A 24,267-nucleotide genomic window follows, 5' to 3' on the forward strand; every position below is an offset into this window, starting at 1 on the left:
AGCCTGAAGGTAAAAGGTGAAGAAGGTGGAAATGACAACAAAGCTCCTTTGGGCACCTTATTCATGTAATCACCTATCATTCACACCCTCACTTCTAAAAGAAAACGTGCGGCAGCTCGTGAGAAAAGCCTGGGGAATTGGGGAGAGGGATGGTCACCCAACCAGGAAACACAGCTAGGGAAGTAGTACCAATTATATCAGATCCTACTGAGTTTTCTGGCAGACAAGCCTAAAGGTACACAGAACTCTAGCTCTTCTGATGTAATAAAAGAAAGTATGCCTAATTGACGGGGAGGAGAACCTTTTTAATAGCTCTAAAGTGCAAGAGAATTTAATATTTTTACCTTAACAGAACTGAATAACATAAGGCAGGATACCTTTGTACTCATAGTTTTACAGAAAAACGACCGACCATGTGACCATTTATTACACTGCTACTAACAGGTGAAGGCATGAGACAAAACAGTTTTCTGAAGTATCTCTGTATAGAGTTAGAGTATTATATTCCAAATATGCAACTTGCTGGTGAATGGACTGGATACAGGGATTTCTGGATCTGGAGATCCTCAACCTTGAATAAGCCCTTTTTCCACAACTCTGAATACACTTTTCCTTTTAAGTTTATGTATCCACTGTGATATGTGTCACAATATGTTACAATATAACAATTTTGCTATTTCTAATTTTTTTAAATTTTGTAGAGACAGGGGTCTCACTATGTTGCCCAGGCTGGTCTTAAACTCCTGACCTCAAGATGTCCTCCCACTTTTGGCCTCCCAAAGTGCTGGGATTATAGTGTGAAGCACTTAGACTAGCCAATTTTGGATTTTTAAAAAGCTGCTATAATTCTTAAAAGCTTAAAATTATTTTAAACTACAAATTGATAGATGACCTAATCTAAAATGAAGGTAAATCTTGATTTCATATAATGTTTGCCCAAATGGCAATTTGAAAAGATTTCTCCAATTTTTTAAAAAATGAAGCTACTTTTGCTTCTAAAATTAATTTTATTATTTTTTAAGGCTTGAATCAAGGGAGGTTCTATCTACCAAAATGCAGTTGGGAATAACTATTTGCAAATGAACTGTTTGTTTTACTGGGTCTTTTTTTTTTCTTTGTTTTTCTGAGACGGAGTCTCCCACTGTCATGTGGGCTGGAGTGCAATGGCGTGATCTCAGCTCACTGCAACCTCCACCTCCTGGGTTCAAGAGATTCTCCTGCCTCAGCCTCCTGAGTAGCTGGGATTATAGGTGCCCACCCACCATGCCCAGCTAATTTTTTGCATTTTTAGTAGAGATGGGGTTTCACTATGTTGGCCAGGCTGGTCTCGAACTCCTAACCTCGTGATCTGCCTGCCTCGGCTTCCCAAAGTGCTGGGATTACAGGCGTGAGCAACCGCACCCAGCCTTATTGGGTCTTAAGATAAACACAAACATTACCCATCTGTAGTTCTAGGGACTTATTTGCATATTGGACAAAAATGGACGTCAAAATCCAGAAGTTAAGCCAGCAAAAGAATCATTCATTGAAACTTTTCTGAGCTCTTTCTATGAGCTAGGCACTTAGTTATATGCTGGGGGAAATGGCAGTATGTTAACAGACACAGTCCTTGCTCTAATGAGGATTCAAGACTCACCTACTAAAAAGGGAGGCTGATTCAGTCTGCTTTTAGAAACACAATTCTTGTGATCTCCTATTCCTATTGTTAAGAAACATTGCTTTCTAAGAGATGTGACCTGAATGGAAGCAAGTGTATCACTCTGGCTCTAATAGAAATGGTGCCTTATGCATGCTATTCTGTCAGTGAGAACACCTAGTCAATCTTTCAGTAGTTTAAAAGGTCTTCTCCTGTCTCACACACTTAAAGCGGCTCATATTTTGATAAGTATATACTGTCTTAGTTCTAAGTGCCACAAGTCCTTGTTTACTAAGATGTGCAATATCCTCGTATAATTAAGTCTTAACCTATTATTTAGCAATTAAATAGTAGGAAGTATTTATTATTAATAAAAGTTATATTTAACCAAAGACACATGTGGACAATATAAAAGAGATAAATCATTTATAAGCCCCAAATTCAGAGCTCTGTTTTTCATATTAAAAGATTCCTCAGTTGAACAAGATTCATAAACCGGTCTTATACATACAAAACTAAAAACAAAAAGTTTCTCTTCCTTCACCCCTGCTCCCCAACACACACAAAATATCACATCAGCACGTTTTTCTTACCTTTTTAAATGCTTCAGGCATACATCTATCCATAAACCTTTTACAATTCTCATCAGACTCGGAAAGACCTTAGTAAAATGAATGAAATAATATACTTTATTTAGGTCAGACTCAGAAAGACCTTAGTAAAATTAATGAAATAATATACTTTATTTAGTTCTTTGGTAGTTCGTAAAAATCATACACATCATTCTAAATTCATACACATGGAACTATGTCATAGGAAACTTAATTCTTAAGAAATTATTAGAAGTAGAATATATACCTTTGATGAAGGAAAGGCTGAGAAATAACCACAGCATTAGATTAAATAAATACCAATTGAACTGAAATGGTTGAACTTATATTCCCATGTCAGAGTAACTTCAATGATCTGATTAAATAGCTAATAAAACACCAATAGCAGCTACTTACTAGCCATTAGTATTTCCTAAGAAGTTCTACAGAAACACAAATATTTTCTAATCCCAGAACTTCGGGAGGTTGAGGCAAGAGGATCACTTGAGCCAAAGGGTTTGAGACCAGCCTGGGCAACACAGTGAAACCCCATCCCTACAGAAAATAAAAAGCTGGGCGTGGAGGTGCTTGCCTGTTGTCCCAGCTACTTGGGGGGCTGAGGTGGGAGGATCACTTGAGCCTGGGAGGTTGAGGCTGCAGTGAGCCATGACTATGCCATTGCACTGCAGCCTGAGCAACCCTGTCTCAAAAATCAAAAATCAAAAACCAACAACAACAAAAAAACAAACCACACAAATATTTGCAATAAATGCCTAAGTCACTCTTCTTCCCTAAAACAAACCAATGAACTCCGTTATACAGATTTGTGTTTGGCACAATTCACATAGTAAGAGATAAATACTTGCTAAGTGAATGAATGAATTTCCTGTAAAATCATCTTTTGGAAAAAGTACATTTCTTTATTAAACTCAATAATGGATTCTGCTTATCATTGGGAATACTGCTAAACATACTTTCTTTTTTTTCAGACCCACTGCCTAGCATAGTACCTAGATCCTAACAGGCACTCAACAAATGCTACTGCTGAGAAGCCAGTCAGAAATACACCATATTGTGGCCATATTCATTTCATAACTGAATTCAATATGAAAAATAAGTTATTTTCTCTTTTTTAGTACAGGTGTTCATACTGACACCCACTCTTCCAACCTAATCATATTTTATTATTTTAATAGCTTGATATTTATAAAGCTTAAAACAATGTCAGCCACTTAATAAGCACAAGTGTGTTAAATATTACTTTCTTCTCTTAAAAGAAAAAAAGCTGTTGAATTGAGGCTTAAAGTGCTCCAAGCTTCTGTGGAAAAAGTTAATTTCAATTTCCATTAAGTTTTTCAATTATATTTTAAATAATCTTATACACTATCGAAGGTAGAAGAAAACAATTTAGCTCAAAGCTTTCCTTCTGCAGGAGATAAGCAAAGACTAAGAGAAAAATGATCTGTCCAATATCACACAGCTAGGCAACAACAAAAGCTAAGATTAAACTCAGGCATTCTATGAAACAAATATACTCATGTGTTCTGAGGTCTGAAAACTTACCAAGCCTTGCTAGGTAGGTAGATGCCAACAGGCATTTGCCTAGTGATTCTTCTCGCTTGTAAGGGATGGACCAATGATCAGTCAAAACACGGCTTTCCAGCTCATATAAATTTGTTGTAGGGAATTCAATTCCTTCCCCTGAGCAGTTTCCATTTTCATCATTCTTCTGACGAAAAGGGATTATGAAAAAAAGCAAATAAACTAATTAGTGATTACTCTAAAAACTTCCTATGTAACACAGAGCGGATACTTAATCAATGGTAGCTATTAATATCAATAGCGTGGATTCCACCTTTCTTTCTTGTAATCACATCTTTCGCCAAGAATATCTCATATATTCTCAACTTTTATCATTCTGGCATGGCTATTTGCTCTCTCAGAAGGTGACCTCATCTCTTTCTTTAAAAATGAACTGTCCAGGCCGGACACGGTGCTCATGCCTGTAACCCTAGCATTTTGGGAGCCCAAGGCGGGAGGATCACTTGAGCTCAGGAGTTCAAGACCAGCCTAGGCAACAGAGTGAGACCCTGTCTCTCTAAAAAAAAAAAAAAAAAAAAAACTGTCCATTTCTCATGATAAAATATCAAATGCTTGCCTTCATCAACAGCCCTCCTGTTCTCACCTCTCTTTTCTCACTGAGGGGATAAATTCTTCAAAGAGGCATCTATATTTGCCATTTTCATCTCCACACCACCAACTCATTCCTGACAACACCCCAATCTGGATTCCAGATTCCCTATTCTCCAAAATGGCTACTGTTAAGGCCACCACTGAACTTTATTTCATTAAATCCAATTATGTCTCAGTCCTAACCTTACCTCTCAGGAGTATTTGACCTTCTGTCCATTCCCTCCTCTTGAAATGCTGGCTTCTCTTCCCTGCCTCCTAAAACAGCACACGCTCTGTTCTCCTCCCATGGGTCTGGGTGTTATAGTCTGTCTCCTCTTCTCGTACATTTTCCTCTTCCTAGTCATCAAATATTTGAGCTCCTCAAACCCCAGTGCTAAGCCCTCTTCTCTTTTGTTCCTGTTGATTTCCCTGGTTGACCATATCCACACTCCAAATCTCAATTACCTCCTAGCTGTAGATGACTCATACATTTCTATCTCCAGCTTAGACTTCTCCTCTGAGCTTCAGATCCACAAAGGCAACTGCCTACTTGATAACTTCTCTAATTCAGTGTTTGCCCCAAACCAAATTCATGATCCTTTCCCCGTAAATCCTGGTCCCCTTCTTGTGTTCTTCATCCCAGTGAATGGCACCAGATTCATCTAGCAGCATAGCCAGAAGCCAGGGGATCATTCTTAACACTTTGTTCTCCCATCCCCATCCCCAGGACCTGGTGATTGGACCTCATATATTTCTCTCCAATTCCTCTACTCTTGTCCATCTCCGCAGTTAGCACCTAGCCCTGGTTTATGCCTAGATTACTTCACCAGCTTCCTAACTGTTCTCCCTCTGCCTCATACACACATTTACCCTTCATACCGATCTTCATAAAGCACTAATCTGACGTTAAGCTTAAAACCTTCATGGCTTCCCTTTGTTCTTAAGATAAGCCTAAATCATGTTTAAAATATTTTACAAGGCCTTGAATGGTCTATTCCCTAACTCACTCTCTCCAGCTTTTTGCACTCCAGATCATTTCTCTGGGATTTAGCTTCTTGTCAGGCATAATGCTCCATGTATTGGGCTATTTTCCCAAAAGGACACAGCAGTATTCCTGGTCACATATACTCTTCCAGAACCTTGTCTCTCTTCACCATAAAGTGGCATTTACTTCCCCTGGATCTGAACCAGGGTAGAACCGTGTGGGTGCATGCCTCGGTGAATAGAATACAGCAGAAAGAGACACGTCTAAGCCTAGGTCATGAAAGGCAATATAGCTTCCTCCTGGCTCTCTCTCGGGACACACTCCCTCCTACAACGTGGACACCATGTCCTGAGGGAACCCAAGCTAAATGCAGAGGGCCTGTATGGTTGTCTTGTCCAACAGTCTCACTGAGGTCTCCTTGGACAACCAGCCCCTGAAGGCCAGAGAAGGAGCCTTCAGATGATTCCAGCCTGCAGCCATCAAGTCATCTCCAGCCTTAGTCTTCCAGCTGAGGTTCTCGGCATCATGGAGCAGAGACAAACTGCTGTCTGAATCCCTTCCCCACATAATCTATGGGAACAATAAATGGTTGCTTTACGCCACTATTCCTGAGCTCATCTTTCTGTTCTCTTTAACCGACTTAACTCCTACACATCTTTAATTCTTTCTGAGAAGCCTTTCCAGAATTTCTAAAATAGACAAATTCCTCCAGTTAGTATATACCCTAATCATCCTCAACCTCTCCTTCACAGCACTACTCACAGGTGTAATTTTACATTTAGCTGTGATTTATATTTGCCCCTCACTAGACCAAGCTGCTTAAGGGCATGGACCCTATCTATTTTTGACCACCTCTGTATCTCTAGAAGCTGGTACCTAGCATAAAGCAGATATTTAGTAAATATTGTTAAATGTAAAAATAATCCATACAAAGCTTCAATGATTAATAGGGTAACTGCCAGACTTTCCTTCAGTTCTCACTATGCTAATTTGTAATAAAGCAAATTGGACCCCAAATTGCCTAATACCTACACTAGTTTGTTTTTGAAAACCTACATATCCTCACAACTTACTATATAATCATTACAAAATAAAATAATCCCATTAAAAAATAATGTTTAACCTCAATGAAGAAAAGACCATAAATATAAAGCAGAAATAATAAAACACAGAAGAAAACTAATTTCAATGCCATATCAATGATATCTAAAGAAATCCAACACATTTCTACCCCCCACAGCCAAAGTTTGTAACTAAATAAAACAAAAAACGGAAGGTAATTAAGCATAGACAACAATGTAAATTGGGCAAGGGTAGAAGGAGGGGGTGATGAATTAAGTATGCTTAGAATCACAATGCACAGGAAAAATTCAGTTTTTAAAGTGTAACACTTTACAGAAATACATTTAATTCATAAGTACTATAAGTAAGCCAATTTTACTTAAAGGAACCTGATGGGACTCAAATAGTAAAAAATTTAGGATAGTTTTAAAATTGCACACATGCTAACTGCTTAGATTTATTACCTTAGGATTGAAGTGGAATTAAGTCATATAAAAACAAAAAATTTCACCGGGCTGATTCTGAAGTGGGTATATGTCATTACTATGGAGTATCTATCATTAATTTCTATGGAGTTAATACATCAAATCATATATAAAATCATCAAATGTACCCAGTAGCTATAAAAACTAAGAGCCTCTTTGGTGAAAGAAACAAAAGTCCTCTAGCATCATCAGTGTTAAGGAGTGAATTGTGTCTACTCCCCCAAATCCAAGTCATCAATTGAAGCCCTAACTCTCAATGTGACTACATTTGGAGATAGGACCTTTAAGGAGATAAACAAGGTTAAATGAGGTCATAAGGGTAGGGCCCTAATCCAATAAAACTGGTGTCTTTATGAGAAGGGGAAGAGACATCAGAGATCTCCCTCTTTGTCAGAGAACAGAGGAAAGGCCAGTTGAGGACACAGTAAGAAAGCAGCCCAGAAAAGAATCCTCACCAGAAACCAAATCTAATGACTTCTTTTTTATTTTTATTCTTTTTTGAGACGGAGTCTCGCTCTGTTGCCAGGCTGGAGTGTAGTGGTGCAATCTTGGCTCACTGCAACTTCTGCTTCTCGGGTTCAAGCGATTCTCCTGCCTCAGCCTCCCAAGTAGCTGGGACTACAGGCATGCGCCACCATGCCCGGCTAATTTTTGTATTTTTAGTAGAGACGAGGTTTCACCATGTTGGCCAGGATGGTCTCAATCTCTTGATCTCGTGATCTGCCCACCTCAGCCTCCTAAAGTGCTGGGATTGCAGGCGTGAGCCACTGTGCCCGGCCTCTAATGACTTCTTGATTTTGGACTTCTAGCCCCAACTGTAAGGAAATAACTTTCTGTAGTTTAACCCACCCAGTCTGTGGTATTTTGTTATGGCAGCCTGTTCAGGCTGATTCTGAGGTGGGTATATTTCATTACTATGGAATATCCATCATTAATTTCTACAGAAATTAATAAATCAAACCACATATGAAACTGTCAAATGTACCTAGCAGATACTAAATCTAAGGGGGAGCAAGGGGGAAAATCTTAGTATGTGCCTCCTGATATGGCGCACTGTAAACAGCACAATTCTCACTTCTTTGATATTCCCACCAAAAATGTATAACCTGAATCTAACAATGAGATAACGCAAAGTGAAAAACAGTCTTTTATTTTTTTTGAGACAGTCTCACTTTGTCACCCAGGCTGGAGTGCAGTGGCACCATCTTGGCTCACTGCAGCCTCCATCTCCTGGGTTCAAGCGATTTTCGTGCCTCAGTCTCCCGAGTAGCTGGGACTACAAGCGCACACTACCATGCCCAGCTCATTTTTGTATTTTTAGTAGAGACAGGGTTTCGCCATGTTGGTCAGGCTAGTCTCGAACTCCTGACCGCAAGGGATCCACCCGCCTTGGCCTCCCAAAGTGCTGGGATTACAGGCGTGAGCCACCGTGCCTGGCCAAAAAATAGTCTAAAAATGGTCTAGCCTCTATTCCTAAAAAAATGCCAGAGTCACCAAAGACAAGGAGACTAGACAAATACGACAACCAAACACAACATGGTATCCTGGACTGGATCTTAAAACAGAAATTACTATGTGTTTTATTTTACATTTTTGGCTTCAAAGGACTTAGTACTGGATCAATGTTAATTTCCTGGTTTTCATAAATATACTAAGGTTAAGAGAATATCCTCATTTTTAGGAAGTGTATACGGGTAAAGGGGCATGTAATTCATTCTCAAACAGTTCAGGAACAACAAAATACACATTTTATACATACGTGCATATTATATATGTCTGTATATCTAAATACATACATAGAGAAAGAAATAAAGCAAATGCGATAAAATGTTAATACTTAAAGAACCTGAGTAAAGGTTACTTCTCTGTAAATGTGAGATGTTAATTGCAATCCCCAGGACAACCATGAAGAAAATAAAAATACATATAGTGAAAGAAACAAGGGAATTAAAATGATACACCAGAAAATATGTATGTAATATAAAACACAGGAGTAACGGAGGATCAGACGAACAAAAAGATGTAAGAGATAAGAATAACAGCAAAGTGGCAAATGTAAATCCTGTCTTACCAGTAATTATATTAAATGCAAATGGACAATAACCAAAAGGCAGAGGTTGGCAGAATGAATTTTTAAAAAATATTATACAACTATATGCTGTTTACATCAAAGACAATTTAGACAAAGATACAGAGACTGGAATAAAAGAATGTAAAAAGATATCATACACACACACGGGAGCTGGAGTGGCTGTATTAGACAGAACAGACATTAAGGCAAGAAATGTATTACTAGAGAGTAAGACACTTCATAATAAAAAGGTCAATACAACAGGAAGATAAAATGATGAAAAAATATATACCCTAAAAACAATAACCAAAGAGAGCTGGGGTGACTACGATAACACTGGGGGTAAAAAAGATACTGAAAAGTTGTTACTAGAGACAAGAAAGGCTGTTTTTTCCCCATTCTTTAGGGGTTTTTTTTGAGACAGGGTCTGGCTCTCTCACTTAGGCTGGAGTGCAGTGACGTAATCTCAGCTCACTGCAACCTCTGTGTCCCAGGCTCAAATGATCCTTTCAACTCAGCCTCCCAAGTGGCTGAGATTACAGGCACACACCACCATGTCTGGCTAATTTTTGTATTTTTTGTAGAGACGGGGTTTTGCCATGTTATCCAGGCTGGTCTCAAACTCCTGAGCTCAAGCAATCCACCTGCCTTGGCCTCCCAAAGTGCCGGAATTACAGGCATGAGCCACCATACCTGGCCAGGAAAGGCTATTTTGTAATGACAAAAGGTTAATCCATCAGGAAGATATAACAATTATAAACACATATGCATCTAACAACAGAGATCTAAAACACAGGAAGCAAAATTTGACAGAATTAAAGAGAGAAATACACCAACAATAATAGTTGGAGACTTCAATACCTTAGAATTAGGCAAAAGATCAACAAGAAAATAGAATACTCAAACAACACTATAAACCAACTAGACCTAAAACACATTTACAGAACTCTCCACCCAATTACAGTAAAATACAGATTGTTCTCAAGTACACATGAAATATTCTCCAAGACAGAGCATATGTTAGGTTGCAAAACAGGCCTCAACAAATTTAAAAGAATTGAAATCGTACCAAATATGTTGTCTGACTGCAATGGAATTAAAAATCAACAGCAGAAGGAAATGTGGAAAATTCAAAACTATATGAAAATTAAACATCACATTCCTTAATCACCAATGGCAAAAAGAAGAAATCACAAGATAAATAAGAATGCACTTTGAGATGAATGAAAATTAAAATATAAAACTTTTGGGTACAGCAAAAGCAGTGATTAAAGGGAAATTTGTTTGTTTGGGGAGTTTTTTTTTTTTTTTTTTGAGATGGGGTCTTGTTCTGTTGCCCAGGCCTGAATGCAGTGGCACAATCATAGCCCACTGCAGCCCTGACCTCCAGGGCTCAAGGGATCCTCCCAGTTCCCAGCTCCCCAGTAGCTGGGACCATGGCTGCATACCACCATGCCCGGCTATGTTGTGTTTTAGAAATAAGGTTTTATTTTGTTGCCCAGGCTGATCTTGAACTCCTAGGCTCAAGCGACTCTCCCAGGTCAGCCTCCTAAAGTGCTGAGATTATAGGTGTGAGCCATCATGTCTGGCCACTAGAGGGAAATTTTTAACTGTTAATGCCTGTATTACAAAGGAAGAAAGATTTCAAATCAACAACCTAACCTTCCACCTTAGGAAGCATGAAAAGCAAGAATAAACTAAACCCAAAGCGAGCAGAAGGAAGGAAACAGAAAAGATCAGAGTGGAAATAAATACATTAAAAAATACATAATAAACAAAACCAAAAGTTGGTTTTTTGAAAAGATTAAAAAAAAAAAAGGGACAAACCTTCAACTAGACTGACAAAAAGAGAGAAGATTCAAATTTAATAATAAGAATGAAAGAGAAAACATTACCACTTTTTATTTTATTTATTTTTGAGACAGGGTCTTGCTCTGTCATCTAGGTTGGAGTGCAATGGCACAATCATGGCTCGCTGCAGCCTCGACCTTCTAGGCTCAAGCAAACCTCCCATTTCAGCCTCCTGAGTAGCTGGGACCACAGAAGCACCCCACCACAACTGGCTCATTTTTCTGATTTTTTTTTTTTATAGAGACAGGGACTCACTATGTTGTCCAGGCTGTTCTCACACTCCTGGGCTCAAGTAAACCTCCCAGCTCAGGCTCTCAAAGTTCTGGGATCACAGGTGTGAGCCACCTCGCCAGGCCAAGAAAACATTACCACTGACCTTACAAAAATAAATATGATAAGATATACTACTAACAAATGTATGCTAACAAATTAGAGAACCCAGGTGAAATGAACATTTCCTAGAAAAGCATAAACCACCAAAACTGACTCAAGAAGAAACAGAAAATCTGAAGACCCGTACCAAGTGAAAAGAATGACTTGTAATCAAGAACTTCCCTCAAAGGAAAGTCCAGGACCAGATGACACCACCAGTGAATTATACAAAACATTTAAAGAACTAGCATCAATCCTTCAGTCTTCCAAAAAATAGAAAAGCAAGGAACACTTCCCAACTTATTTTATGAGGCAAGTATTACCCTGACATTAAAAATGGACAGGGAAATTTCACATCTATTAGTATGGTCATTATCAAAAATAGAGAAAAAAATGTTGGCAAGGATGTGGGGAAACTGGCACTTTTGTACATTGCTGATAAGAGTATAAAACGGTGTACCTACAGTGAATAACAGTATGGAGGTTTCTCAAAAACTTAAATGGAACTACCACATGATTGAGCAACTCTACTGGATATACACATACAAAAAAACCGAAAGAAGAGGCTTGAGCAGGTATGTGTACTCCCATGTTCATAACTGCATTATTCACAATAGCCAAAAGGTGGAAGCAACCCAAGTGTCCATCAACGAATGAATAAAATATTATCCAGCCTTTAAGAAAAGGTATTTCCGATAACATGTTACAACATGGAAGATCTTGAAGATATTACGCCAAGTGAAATAAGCCAATCACAGAAAAAACAAATATTATATGATTCCACTTACATGAAAGTACTTAAAGTCATCAAATTCACAGATGAAGAAAGTAGAATGGTGGTTGCCAAGGGTTGGGTGAAGCGGGGAATAGGGAGTTAGCATGTAATGGGTACAGAGTTTCAGCTGGGGAAGATGAAGTAGTTCTGAAGATGGATGGGACTGAAGGATTAATTAAATGTACTTAATGCCCCAGAACTGTACACTTAAAAATGAGTAAAATGGTAAATGTTATGTTATGCATATATTATCACACTTTAAAATAATGTACAAAGACACACACACACACCAAACCAATATCCCTATGAATAGTGACACAAAAATCCTTAACAATAAACCAGTAAACCAAATCCAGACATATATTAAAAAGATCCTAACCCATGACCAAGTGGCACTTATCTCAGGAATCAAGGTAGGTTTAGCATACAAAAAAACCCCCCCAAAAAACCAATCAATATAACAACACCATAGTAACAGAATAAAGGACATTAAAAATCACAAGATCATCTCAAGTGAAGCAAGAAAAAACTTCACAAAATGCAACACCATTCCATGATTTTAAAACAATGACAAAACACTCAATAAACTAGAAATAAAGGGGAACTTCCTCAACATGACTAAAGGCATCTATAAAAACACCTACAGTGAACATCATATTTAACTGTGAAACGCTGAGTGCTTTTCTCTAGATCAGGAATGAGACAAAGATCTCTGCTCTCACAGCTTCCATTCAACATTGCACTCGAGTGTCTAGTCAAGGCAATTAGGAAAAGAAAAAATAAAAGGCATTCAGATTTAAAAGGACGAAATAAAACTACTTCTATTCACTGATGCCATATTTTGCACATAGAAAATCCTAAAGAATTCACCAAAACAAATACCAGAATTAATAAATGAGTTCAGCAAGGTTGCAGAATACAGTATCAATATACAAAATGCAACTGTATTTCTATACACTAACACTGGGTAATCCTAAAATAAAGAAAATAATTTCATTTACAGTAACATAAAAAAATAAAATAGGAAGTACAAGATTTGTACACTGAAAACTACAAAGCATCATTGAAAGAAATTAAAATAACTAAATAAACAAAAAGACATCCTATGTTCATAGATTGGAACTTAAAACTGTTAAGATACCAATATTCCCCAAATTGGTCTACAAATTGAACACAATCTGCATCAAAATTCCAGCTAGTTTCTTTGCAAAGAACGACAAACTTTAAAATTTACAAGGAACCCCGAATAGTCAAAACTGTAACAAAGTTCAAGAATTCACATTTCCCATTTTCAAAACTTACTACAATGCTATAATAATCAAGACAATCTGGTACTGGCATAATGAATCAATGGAATATAACTGAGATTTCATAAATAAAACCTGATATTTACGGTCAATTAATTTTTCAACAAGAGTCACGAGACAACTTAATCTTTGACAAAGGCACAAAAGTAATCCAATGGAGAAAGGACAGTCTTTTCAACAAATGGTGCTGAGACAACTGAATATACACAAGCAGAAGAATGAAACGACCCCACCTCAAGCCACATACAAAAACTAACTCAATGTAACGTAAGACTAAATCTTCATGACCTTGGATTAGGTAATTATTTCTTGGAAAAGCAGAAGCAACAAAGAAAAAATAAACTTCATCAAAAATAAAAATTTTGTGCATCAAAGGTCACCATTAAGAAAGTGAAAAAAGAATCTACAGAGTGACAAACAGTATTTGCAAATCATAGATCTGATAAGAGATTTGCATCTAGAATTAAAAAAAAAAAAAGAACCCTTACAACTCAATAAAGAGACAAATAACCTAATAAAAATGGGCAAAAGATTTGATAAACGTTTCTCCAAAAAAGATATATAAGTGGTTCACAAAAAGATGCTAAGCATCTTCAGGAAAATGCAAATCAAAACCACAAAATACCACTTCACACATACTAGAATGGCTAAAATTCAAAAAGACAGAAAAGAAGCCAAGCATGGTGCGTCACATCTGTAATCCCAGCACTTTGGGAGGCTGAGGCGGGTGGCTCGCCTGAGGTCAGGAGTTCGAGACCAGTCTGGCCAACAGAATGAAACTCCGTTTCTACTAAAAATATAACAAGTTAGCTGGGTGTGGTGGCAGGCACCTGTAATCCCAGTCACTAGGGAGGCTGAGGCAGGAGGATTGAGGCAGGAGGATTGCTTAAACCTGGGAGGCGGAGGTTGTGGTGAGCTGAGATCGTGCCATTGCACTCCAGCCTGGGCAACAAGAGCGAAACTCCATCTCAAAAAAAAAAAAAAAAAAAAAGATAGGAAATAAAAAAAAAAAAGTATTGGTGAGAATGTGAAGAAATTGGAAACTTCACACATTGCTGGTTGATTATAAAATGGGGCCACCACTTTCCAAGAGAGTTTGGCAGTTCCTCAAAGGTTAGTAAGTTTCCACATTACATAACAATTCCATTCCTACAAATATTCATAAGAGAAATGGAAACATGTCCACACGAAACATGTGTACACGAGTGTTCATGGCAGCACTGTTACTAACAACCAAAAGGTCTGGAAATTACCCAAATGTCCATCAGAAAGAATGAATGAGCAATCTATTTTATGTCCATGTGTTATACCCATACAATAAAGTATTTTTTTAGCACTAAAAATGAACAAAATACTCACAAGTTACAGTATTTTGAATGAACATAGTGAGTTGGATGAATTTCAACAAAAATGAGTTCTGAAGTTCAGTTCTTAATGAACTCCAAAAATATACTAAGTGAAAGAAGCCAGACACAAAAGGCCACATATTGTATGATTTCTGTCCATAGACACAGAAAGCAGACTGGTGTTTGCCACAGAATGGCAGGAGAAAGAAAAAGAGAGTATGAGGTTTCTTTTGGAGGTGATGAAAATATTCTCAAAATAAATGGTGGTGATAGTTGCACAACTCTGTGAATGCACACTTTAAAAGGGTGAACTTTATAGTGTGAGAATTCTTTCTCAATAAAGCTGTTATTTAAATGACTTGATACACAAAAATGAGTTCAATGATTATAGTCACTAAACAAAGTGAGTATATATCTAAGAACTGCAAAACACAGAGTTGTACCTAATGATCTACAATAAAAATTTAACACATATGGCAATTAGTTTTAAAACAGCAATTAAAAAATATTATTATACAAGGCCAGGCACAGTGGCTCACGCGTGTAATCCCAGCACTTTGGGAGGCTCAGGAGGGCAGATCACTTGAGGTCAGGAGTTTGAGACCAGCCCGACCAACATGGCGAAACCTGGTCTCTACTAAAAATACAAAAATTAGCTGGGGATGGTGGCAGGAACCTGTAATCCCAGCTACTTGGGAGGCTGAGGCAGGAGAATTGCTCAGACCTAGGAGGTGGAGGTTGCGGTGAGCCAAGATTGCGCCACTGCACTCCAGCCTGGGTGACAGAGCAAGACTCCATCTCAAAAGAAAGAAAGAAAGAAAGAAAGAAAGAAAGAAAGAATGAAAGAAAATATTATTTAAGACTTGACAGGTGAAAAATACCATGCTGCCTCCTAGGTAGTTAACATTCTTGGTCTTAAAAATGGAAGCAACCGCACATTATACACAGGGTTAAGGAATGACACAAAGCAGTACTACATTTTCAGGAGGGTGCTGCAAACACAGAGATAAGCAACCACAGAGGGGGATAGTATGAACCCATATTTAGGTTGGTTTGATATTGTGAGTTATCACTTTAAGTAGAGCCTGTCCTTGGCAAAAACTACATATTGACCAAGAGACATACACAAAGCAGCTCAGTATTGTTCTATTGCAAAATGTCATAGCTCCAAACAGACATAATGTATTCAGCTTTTAGTAAGATCTCTGTAATTTAACTTACTATTTTCTCATTAGATGCCAAATCCAAATGATACAAAAGTAACCATTAATGGTCACTGATTCTAAATTAATTAAAAACATATTTATCGAGAGTGCTATGCTCCAAACAAAATGCTCAGTGCTGAGGACAGAGATAATGGACACAATTCTTGTCTTTAAAGAACAGGATAATGTGAAAGTAAAGAAAGGGCTGGTGGATGCCAAACCAGCCTGTGGGTGTCCAGGTATATGGGCAGTGAGAACGAACATGTGTACACAGTTGAAGAAGTTGAAAGGAAATGGTGCTCCAGAAAGAAGATTATAGATCAAACTATTTCAAAACCAGTATTTATTTTTCAAGTATATTTATAAAACTTCAACATTTTTAGCCATTTGACTACTGAAGTTAATATCTTTGCTGCTTTTTATGATACTCCATCAACTTCATTTAAAATTGAAAAATAACTTTTATAAAATATTTTTAATATTCATGTAAATCTAGCAGTTGTTAGGAGATGCACAGCTCTGGCACGAAGGTAGAAGAGAAATGAGTTTGCCAACAACTATTGAATGTCACTTTTAACCTGAAAAATGTTTAATAACATTAAATCTTGTGTATTCAGTTGTTCAAGAAAAACAATACAGATGAACTAATGTGTTCAATTATGATTTCTAATTGGTCAGTTTACGATTAAAGAAAGAACAATTAACATTGTTGGATACATACTCATCTCTTCAGTATTTTAGGCTACTTTCTAAATATGTAATATTTTTATGCCCATAAGTACAAATGAAAATATAAACAAGTCTCTGTAACTGCCATAATACTTTATAGCACCATAAATATGTTAGGAATTCAAATAGTTATGATTATGACTTCATCTGTTTACCAACTGTTTGGACTAAGGACTATTTACTCACTTATAAGATCAATATGGCACTTTTTTTTTTTGAGATGGAGTCTCGCTCTGTCACCCAGGCTGGAGTGCAGTGAAGCGGTCTTGACTCACTGCAACCTCCGCCTCCCGGGTTCGAGCAAGTCTCCTGCCTCAGCCTCCTGAGCAGCTGGGATTACAGGCGCCTGCCACCATACCTGGCTAATATTTTGTATTTTTAGTAGAGATGGTGTTTCACCATATTGGCCAGGCTGGTCTCAAACTCCTGACCTCGTGATCTGCCCACCTCAGGCTCCCGAAGCACTGGGATTACAGGCATGAGCCACCCTGCCTGGCCTGGCACTTTTAATTGTTGCAACTGAAGTTTTTCATGGAATTGATACACACTGTCACTGTACAGTATTAATCTGCCCCCACACAGTTTAGCAAAGATCGTTAGGTTTAAAATATAGATTATTTTGACAAAAATATCTTTCTGCATGCTACCTCTTATATTGCAAACTGTAGCCAGACATGTTTGTACATATGTTGCTATCCATATCCAGAAAGTTGCCCGTTTGAAAAATGCAAATGAACCAACCTAAGTACAGATGATATCTTAACTGGCAGTTAAGTACACACGCACACAAAATCTACCTAATCCTTGCAAATGAGCTTTAAAAAATCAACATGCAAGCTTTTAATAATTGAGTTTAATATCTATTTAGAAAAAGTACCCTTATTTTTTTTAAAAGAGACAATAAACTGATTACTTGTGAACCCAACAAGGATACATTATTGTAATTTAAGCCTTCTTTGTTGAAAGAAGTAAAACCTGCTGCGGAGGTACATACCACCTGCTAGTTTAGAGATAAGCTCCTGTCTGCCCACTGACTCAATAAATACAGATAAAAGAAAATTATTCAACTTAACGGATAAGAGACTACCAGTGTTGCTTAAAGTTTATTTGAATACTAAATTCAATTACTGAACTATGCTATTAACCGACATGTACTCAAAAGAACCTCTGATCAATATACAAAAAAATGAAGATGACAGACTGATTTCTTCATGATTTAAAACAGATTTGTCTATTATTTGTTTATCATAATAAACAATTAGTAACATATATGTCAACAGCTTAAGGAAAAACATGCAAACATGGGCATTCGATTGCAAGTCACTAATTTAGAATACTTTTCATTAAACCTTGAGGTTCTCAGTTTTACTGTTTTTCAAAGCAATTTGGAGATGGTTACTTGCAGATCTGATATTCCCTGTTAATTCAGACTAGAGAAAATAATTCCTAAAATATTGCTTCCTGGAAAAACAGGAGATGATAAACAAGTGTAGGTAGTCCCCATGTATGAATACATTTGTATCTGAAGTCTGCAAATGTTTTCCTGGAATGCATCTTCATTCCATGTTATGAGTAGTAAATAATTTCCTAAACTATTCAACAAAAGCTGACTTCTTAAAGTCAGTCCTCCATACCCATGGGTTCAACCAAATGTGAACTGAAAATATTTGGGGAAAAAAAAATGGATGGTTGCATTTGTATTGAACAGATCCAGACATTTTTTATTGTCATTATTCCTTACATACATAGAAAATAACGTATTTACATTTTGTAATTTCCATTACAAATAACGTATTTATATACAGTATAACAACTACTTGCACAGCACTTATATTGTATCAGGCATTACATGTAATCAGAGATGACTGAAAGTACACAGGAGGATGTGCTTAGGATACATGCAAATACTAAGCCATTTTATATAAGGGATTTGAGCATTTCGGTACCTGCGCAGAAGGCAGGGGGATGCAGATTTTGGTATCCCCGAGGGGGTCCTGAAACCAATTCCGCAGATACCAACAGACAACTGTATTTAGAATATAGAGGAACAAGGTTTTCATGAGAAGAGGTTGTCCTATAATCCAAAGGTGATATCTTACAAATAGAGGGTAACCTTCATTTAATATTTAAGGTTTGGGATGTACAGATGATCCATTACAAGACCGAAATAGTAGGTAGTTGTTCCAGTCCCAGTTTTCTTAGGGCATCTCCAGTGACTGCAGTTATGCTGGGCCCTCAGTTTTAGCAGCCAGCAGGAAGGAGGAGAGATATGGTAAAGGGGATTGAGATAAATTCAGATGAGAGCAATATGAGTGAGCGGCAAAGGAGAACTAATACGTCTACTGAGCACCTAGCTGCTACACGTCAGGAATAGCACTAGTAACTACGGAAAGTGTACAAATATTATAATTTAATTACTCTCAAACCTCAGGAGGTAAGAGTTATCATCCTAATTTTTTACATGAGCAAACAAACTGAGGCTCAAATAAGGCAAAGTTACTCACCTAAAGTCACATTTCTTATGGTCACTTGCCTAACACCAACAGTCATTAATGCGTTCAGACTGGAATAAAAATTTAAGTCAAGGTTTCTCCAAATCTCAGGCTCTAGATTAAGTACACTTGAAAGTATTCCAATTCCTCCTAAAATTGGTAGCATGACATGGCCTCAAAAAAACACCAATGCAGAATGGAGGCAAAAATGCTTTTACAAAAAAACAAACAGAACTTATATAATGGACCCCAAGCCAAGAATTGGGAGAGGATTATCAAGTAAAACTTATTTTCTTCCAAAGCACTAGTATTTTTTAACCCATTAAAACTTAATCTAAAGTTCTAGATAAAGAGCTATCTAGCATAAGCAAGCAACTTTCATTTTTAATTTTGTTGACATTTCCTTTACTAAGTATTCCCACCAAACAGATCTAATTGTTGATTCTTTCACTACCACTTGCTAGCTGTGTCACCTTGAATAAACTTCTTATAATTTGTCTTTGTTTTCCTCAATGAAAACGAGAGCATGGTGCCTAATTTGCAGGATTCCTACACCGATGAGGGATAATTCACTACAGTGCCAGCTACAACACACAGCAAAGTAAGAAACAGAACCCCAGGCTGGGAGCAGTGTGCTCACACCTGTAATCCCAGCACTTTGGGAGGCTGAGGTGGGTAATCACTTGAGCCCAGGAGGCTGAGGCTGCAGTGAACCGTACTCCAGGTTCACTGTACTCCAGGCTGGGCGACAGAGGGAGACCCTGTCTCAAAAAAAAAAAAAAGAAAAAGAAATAGTAGCCTAGTCCGCTCCTCAGACTTCAGATGAGTCTGTCTTTCTCCTTCTCTCTCTCTCTCTCTCTATGCTAGACTCTAACCTTGGTGCCCTCAAGGTACTCCAGATTTACCACATCCACAAAGAACTCAGTGCTGGCTCAAATCTGTTACTTCTCTAACGTTCCTAATCCCTGGAACTGTGTCATCGTCCCAGCCAGTTGGTCACCACATGACAATAATTCTACCTCATAAATTTCTTCTGAATAGTCTGCTGTAGCCAAGCCTGCTTACTTGAGGTCTCCGTCATGTGTTGCTTGGACTGCTGCAATACTCATATAACTGCCATTCCTTCCACCAGTCCATATACCACTCCTGTGCCCCCTCCAAAGGGCCACCAGAAGGATCTTCCTTAAAACAAAACAAAACAAAAACCCTAACCCCAACCCAAACCAAAAAAAGGAACCTGATCCCATCACTCACCTCCTCAGAAAGCTCCATTTGCTCCCAGCTGCCTAAAGGTGCCTAGAAAGTAAACACAAGCTTCTTGCATTGGCAGGCAAGGCTCTCCATCCTCTGACCACAACCCATCATAATATATGGTTTGCCACTTTCCAAACCTTCTGCTAGAGCTACACACAAGGTCCTATTATGAAACCATGCATAGCTGTAAGCTGCTCTCCCTGCCTAGGTTGCCCTTTCTCAGCCTGACAAATTCCTACTTCTTCAAAACCAGTTCAAGTACCGTCTCTTCAACAACATTTTTGAGTGTTGAGATTCCTCCAAACAAACGAAGGTATTCTGTCTTCTATTTTTACATAGAATTCTCATTCAGTGTTTTCCAGAGGCTATGAATACATCTATGAATAAGACAAACATATTCTGCCACTGAATCTTGGAAATATCCTGTCTTTCAGGGAAAAAGACAAATAAGAAATTACAACTTCCTATAAGTAGTGTTATCATAACAGAGTATTATGAAAGTACATAAGGAGGCCCATTCAGTCTTTAAAAAGAAGGCAATCTTGCTACATACTATAACATGAACAAACCTTGAGGACATAATGCTTAGTGAAATAAGGCAGTCACAGAAAGACAAATACTGTATAGTTCCACTTAAATGAGGTATCTGAAGTAGTGAAACTCAGAAACAGAAAGCAGAGTGGTGGGTGCCAGGAGCTAGGGGGTAGGGGAAAGGAAAGGTTGTTGTTTAACAGGTACAGTTTCAAATTGCAAGATGAAAAATTTCTGGAGATCTGTTTCACAACAATGCGAATATACTTAACAATACTGAACTGTACACTTAAAAAAGGTTAAGATGACAAATTTTACGTTATGTGATTTTTACCACAGTTAAGAAAAAAGGGGGGACCCATCCTAATCATAGTCAAAGGTGGCCTACTAAATGAAATAATACTTAAGCCGAGACCTGAGTAAATATCCACCTTCTTCACCACAGCCTCATATACACAGTTAATTCTCAGTTCTCATCTTACCTGACCCATCAGCAACATTTAGCACAGCGGATCCCTTGTCCTGGAAACACCTCTTTCTCTCAGTTTCCAAACACAGTTCTCACCTGCTTCCTCACCCCACCATCCACTCCTCAATCTCCTTTGCTGGTTCCACCTTCCCACCCCAGTCTCTAAATATTGGAGCACCTTCGAGCGCAGTCCTCAGACTTCCTCTTTATCTACAGGCACCCCCTTGGTGACCTCAGTGAGTTTAATCTAATGCAGTGTTTTCTACCTGATTTTCATTATCATTCTTCCAAGGAGACTTTCAGACATCTTTTTCTTAACCATCCTACCTCCCATGAAATTAAATACTAAGAATTGACTGGGTTGGGTAGGGCTGAGTTTTGGTGTGATCCACTGTAATATCTAAGATTGTTTTTCATCTCCCTCAAGAACCAATTTCTGCCCCCCCACAGAGTTACATTACTCCTGTTAAGAACAGTTTAATGGTTTAAGTGCTATCTCTAAGTTGAAGACTCACATTTTGGCTCCAGTACAGACCTCTTCTCTGGACACCAGGCATATATCCAACTTCCTTTTTGACAACTCCACTAGGGTATTTAATAGGCATCTAAAATTAACATGTTCAAAAACAAACCCCTGATCTTTCTCACCAGATTATGGTATCTCCCTGTTGAAAACCTTCGATGCCTTCCTTCCTATTCTGACAAAAAGTTATCGTGACAGTTGCTGCAAGGCCCTAATGGGGAGCTGATCTTTGCCCGTTGAGTTCCGGCCATACTGGCCTCCCTGCAGCTCCTCCAACATGCCAGCCCTGCTGGTACCTGGTGTTTTTGCATTAGGTGTTCCTTCCACTTAAAGCAGGAGCTGGCAAAGTAGAGCCCACTGCCTGTTTCTGTATTTTATTGAAACAAAGACCTGCGTATTTGCTTACATATAGTACATAGTTGCTTTCATACTACAATAGCTAAGTTGAATAGCTACAACAGGGACTGTGTAACCCACCAAGCCTAAAGTATTTACTTTAGGCCCTTTACAGAAAACGTTTGTCCACCCTTAACTTAGAGTGCCATTCTCTCAGATAACCACAGTTGGCTTCACCTTCTTCAGGTCTTTGCTCAAATATGACCTGCTCTGTGAGGCCTTCCTTGAATAATACTCAAAAATCGGCCCTTGTCATACCCCCTACCCATTGCTGTCCAGCATGATCTCTCTCCTGTGCTGCTTTTCTATAGTACTTATCATCATCTGACACTCTTCATTTCACTTATCTTGTTTGTTGTCTGTCTCCCCTCGTTAGGATATAAGCTCCAACAGGGCAGAATTGTTTTGTTTGTTCCATTATCTGTAACAGTCCCTAAGACAGAATGGGTGCTCAACAAATATTTGGTGAATGAATGAGTGAATGTTAAGACCTAATAGATGCTCATGACATGAAAGAAAGGAAACAGATCCTGAGCACAGAGAACTGTATGTGTGTTCAGGCACGAAAGAGAAAGCATGGCACACTTAAAGCACTACCTTCATAACATCAAATATACTGAGCTGTAGTAAACTTCACCTATTTAAAGTCTGGCTCCCCAATAAGAGTGTGTTACTCAATGGAGCTCCATCTAATTCTCCATTTTATCTCCAATGTCTATTCGATACCTAATCACTTGTACAACATCCCCAACAATATCCCAGAACCTCTGCCTAAATACATTTAGTGACCAGGTGCTTAGGACATTTTGAGATTACCTGTTTCTGTTTTGCCCATTCAACTGAAATCTATCTCCACATAACTTTGACTAATACCTTACCTGACCACAATTAGATGGGACGTTATTTTCTGGGAACCTTCATTTTCTCACTTGTGAAAAGCAAATGCTTTTTGCTTTGCTCATTATTGTAACTACAAGGGGTTTCTGTGAGTACCAAGTAAGATAATGTATGAGAAAGTGTTTCTTAACTCAAACCTCATATAATCAAAAGTGAAGAGCAATCATGGTTATCTAAACTACCCAAAAGTCATTCTGCACAAATTTTTACTTATAGGAATAAAACCCCACTGAAAGCATATTTATATTTCTTTCTTTTTTAAAAACATATTTTAAAAATATGTATTTTTTAAAGACAGGATCTCACTATGTTGCCCAAGCTGGTCTCAAATACCTCACTTCAAGTGATCCTCCTGCCTTGCCTTCCAACGTGCTGGGAGTACAGGCGCGTGCCACCATGCCCAGCCCGTATTTCTCATTTTAGAAAGATACTCCAGGTTCTCTCAAGCAGTATGTTCTAATTTGTCTTAATGGAAATGGCGGATGAAGGCGGAGAGAAGGAAAGGGTAAGAAAGGCATTTCCGTTTGAAAGTCAAGTAACGTGGTTTTAAGTCCCATCATGAGCTGTGTGATTCTGGACAGGGTTTCTTAACCTTGGTTCTACTGACATTTTGGGCTGGACAATTATGTTCTGTGCACTGTAAGATGTTTATCAGCATCCCTGGCCAGTAACACCTCTGTAATTGTGACAACACTAAAACATCTCCATATATGCATAATGTCTCTGGGGTGGGATGACAAATCACCCCTGGTTGGTTAAGACTTGATATCTCCATACCTCAGTTTCATCTATAAAATGAAAATATTTACCTACAGATCCAAGATCTCTTCTGGCTCTAAAAATGCTAAAATTCTACTACAAGTCAAAATATAGGTTGTTGACAAACGCAGTCTTACTAATGGGGAACAAATTATGTAATGAAATAAGGTAAATATTTTTCTTCAGTTTTCCTTAATAAATAATAAAACATCCTTGGGTATTTAAAATGATTCATTCATAAAATATTTTTAAAATAAGAGATCTGAATTAGACATTTCACAAGTGTCAGTATAAAAAGATGAAAAGACCATTCTAGAATCTGGATTAAAAGAGCATGATAACCAGGACGGGCATGGTAGC

The 24,267-nt window shown here is 38.1% G+C and overlaps 1 protein-coding gene across 1 annotated transcript in view; it reads right to left on the reverse strand.

The window, feature by feature from the left end:
- USP24 (ubiquitin specific peptidase 24) overlaps positions 1-24,267 on the reverse strand; it is a 145,674-nt gene that overhangs the window by 104,282 nt on the left and 17,125 nt on the right. The window contains exons 2-3 of the mRNA XM_025391116.1: positions 3,790-3,955; positions 2,230-2,297 (exon numbers count right to left, since the gene is read on the reverse strand). Of these exons, the coding sequence (XP_025246901.1) occupies positions 2,230-2,297; positions 3,790-3,955 (234 nt within the window). The remainder of the gene's footprint in view (positions 1-2,229; positions 2,298-3,789; positions 3,956-24,267) is intronic.

Source organism: Theropithecus gelada, chromosome 1, assembly GCF_003255815.1.
Source record: "Theropithecus gelada isolate Dixy chromosome 1, Tgel_1.0, whole genome shotgun sequence".
Classification (NCBI taxonomy): domain Eukaryota; kingdom Metazoa; phylum Chordata; class Mammalia; order Primates; family Cercopithecidae; genus Theropithecus; species Theropithecus gelada.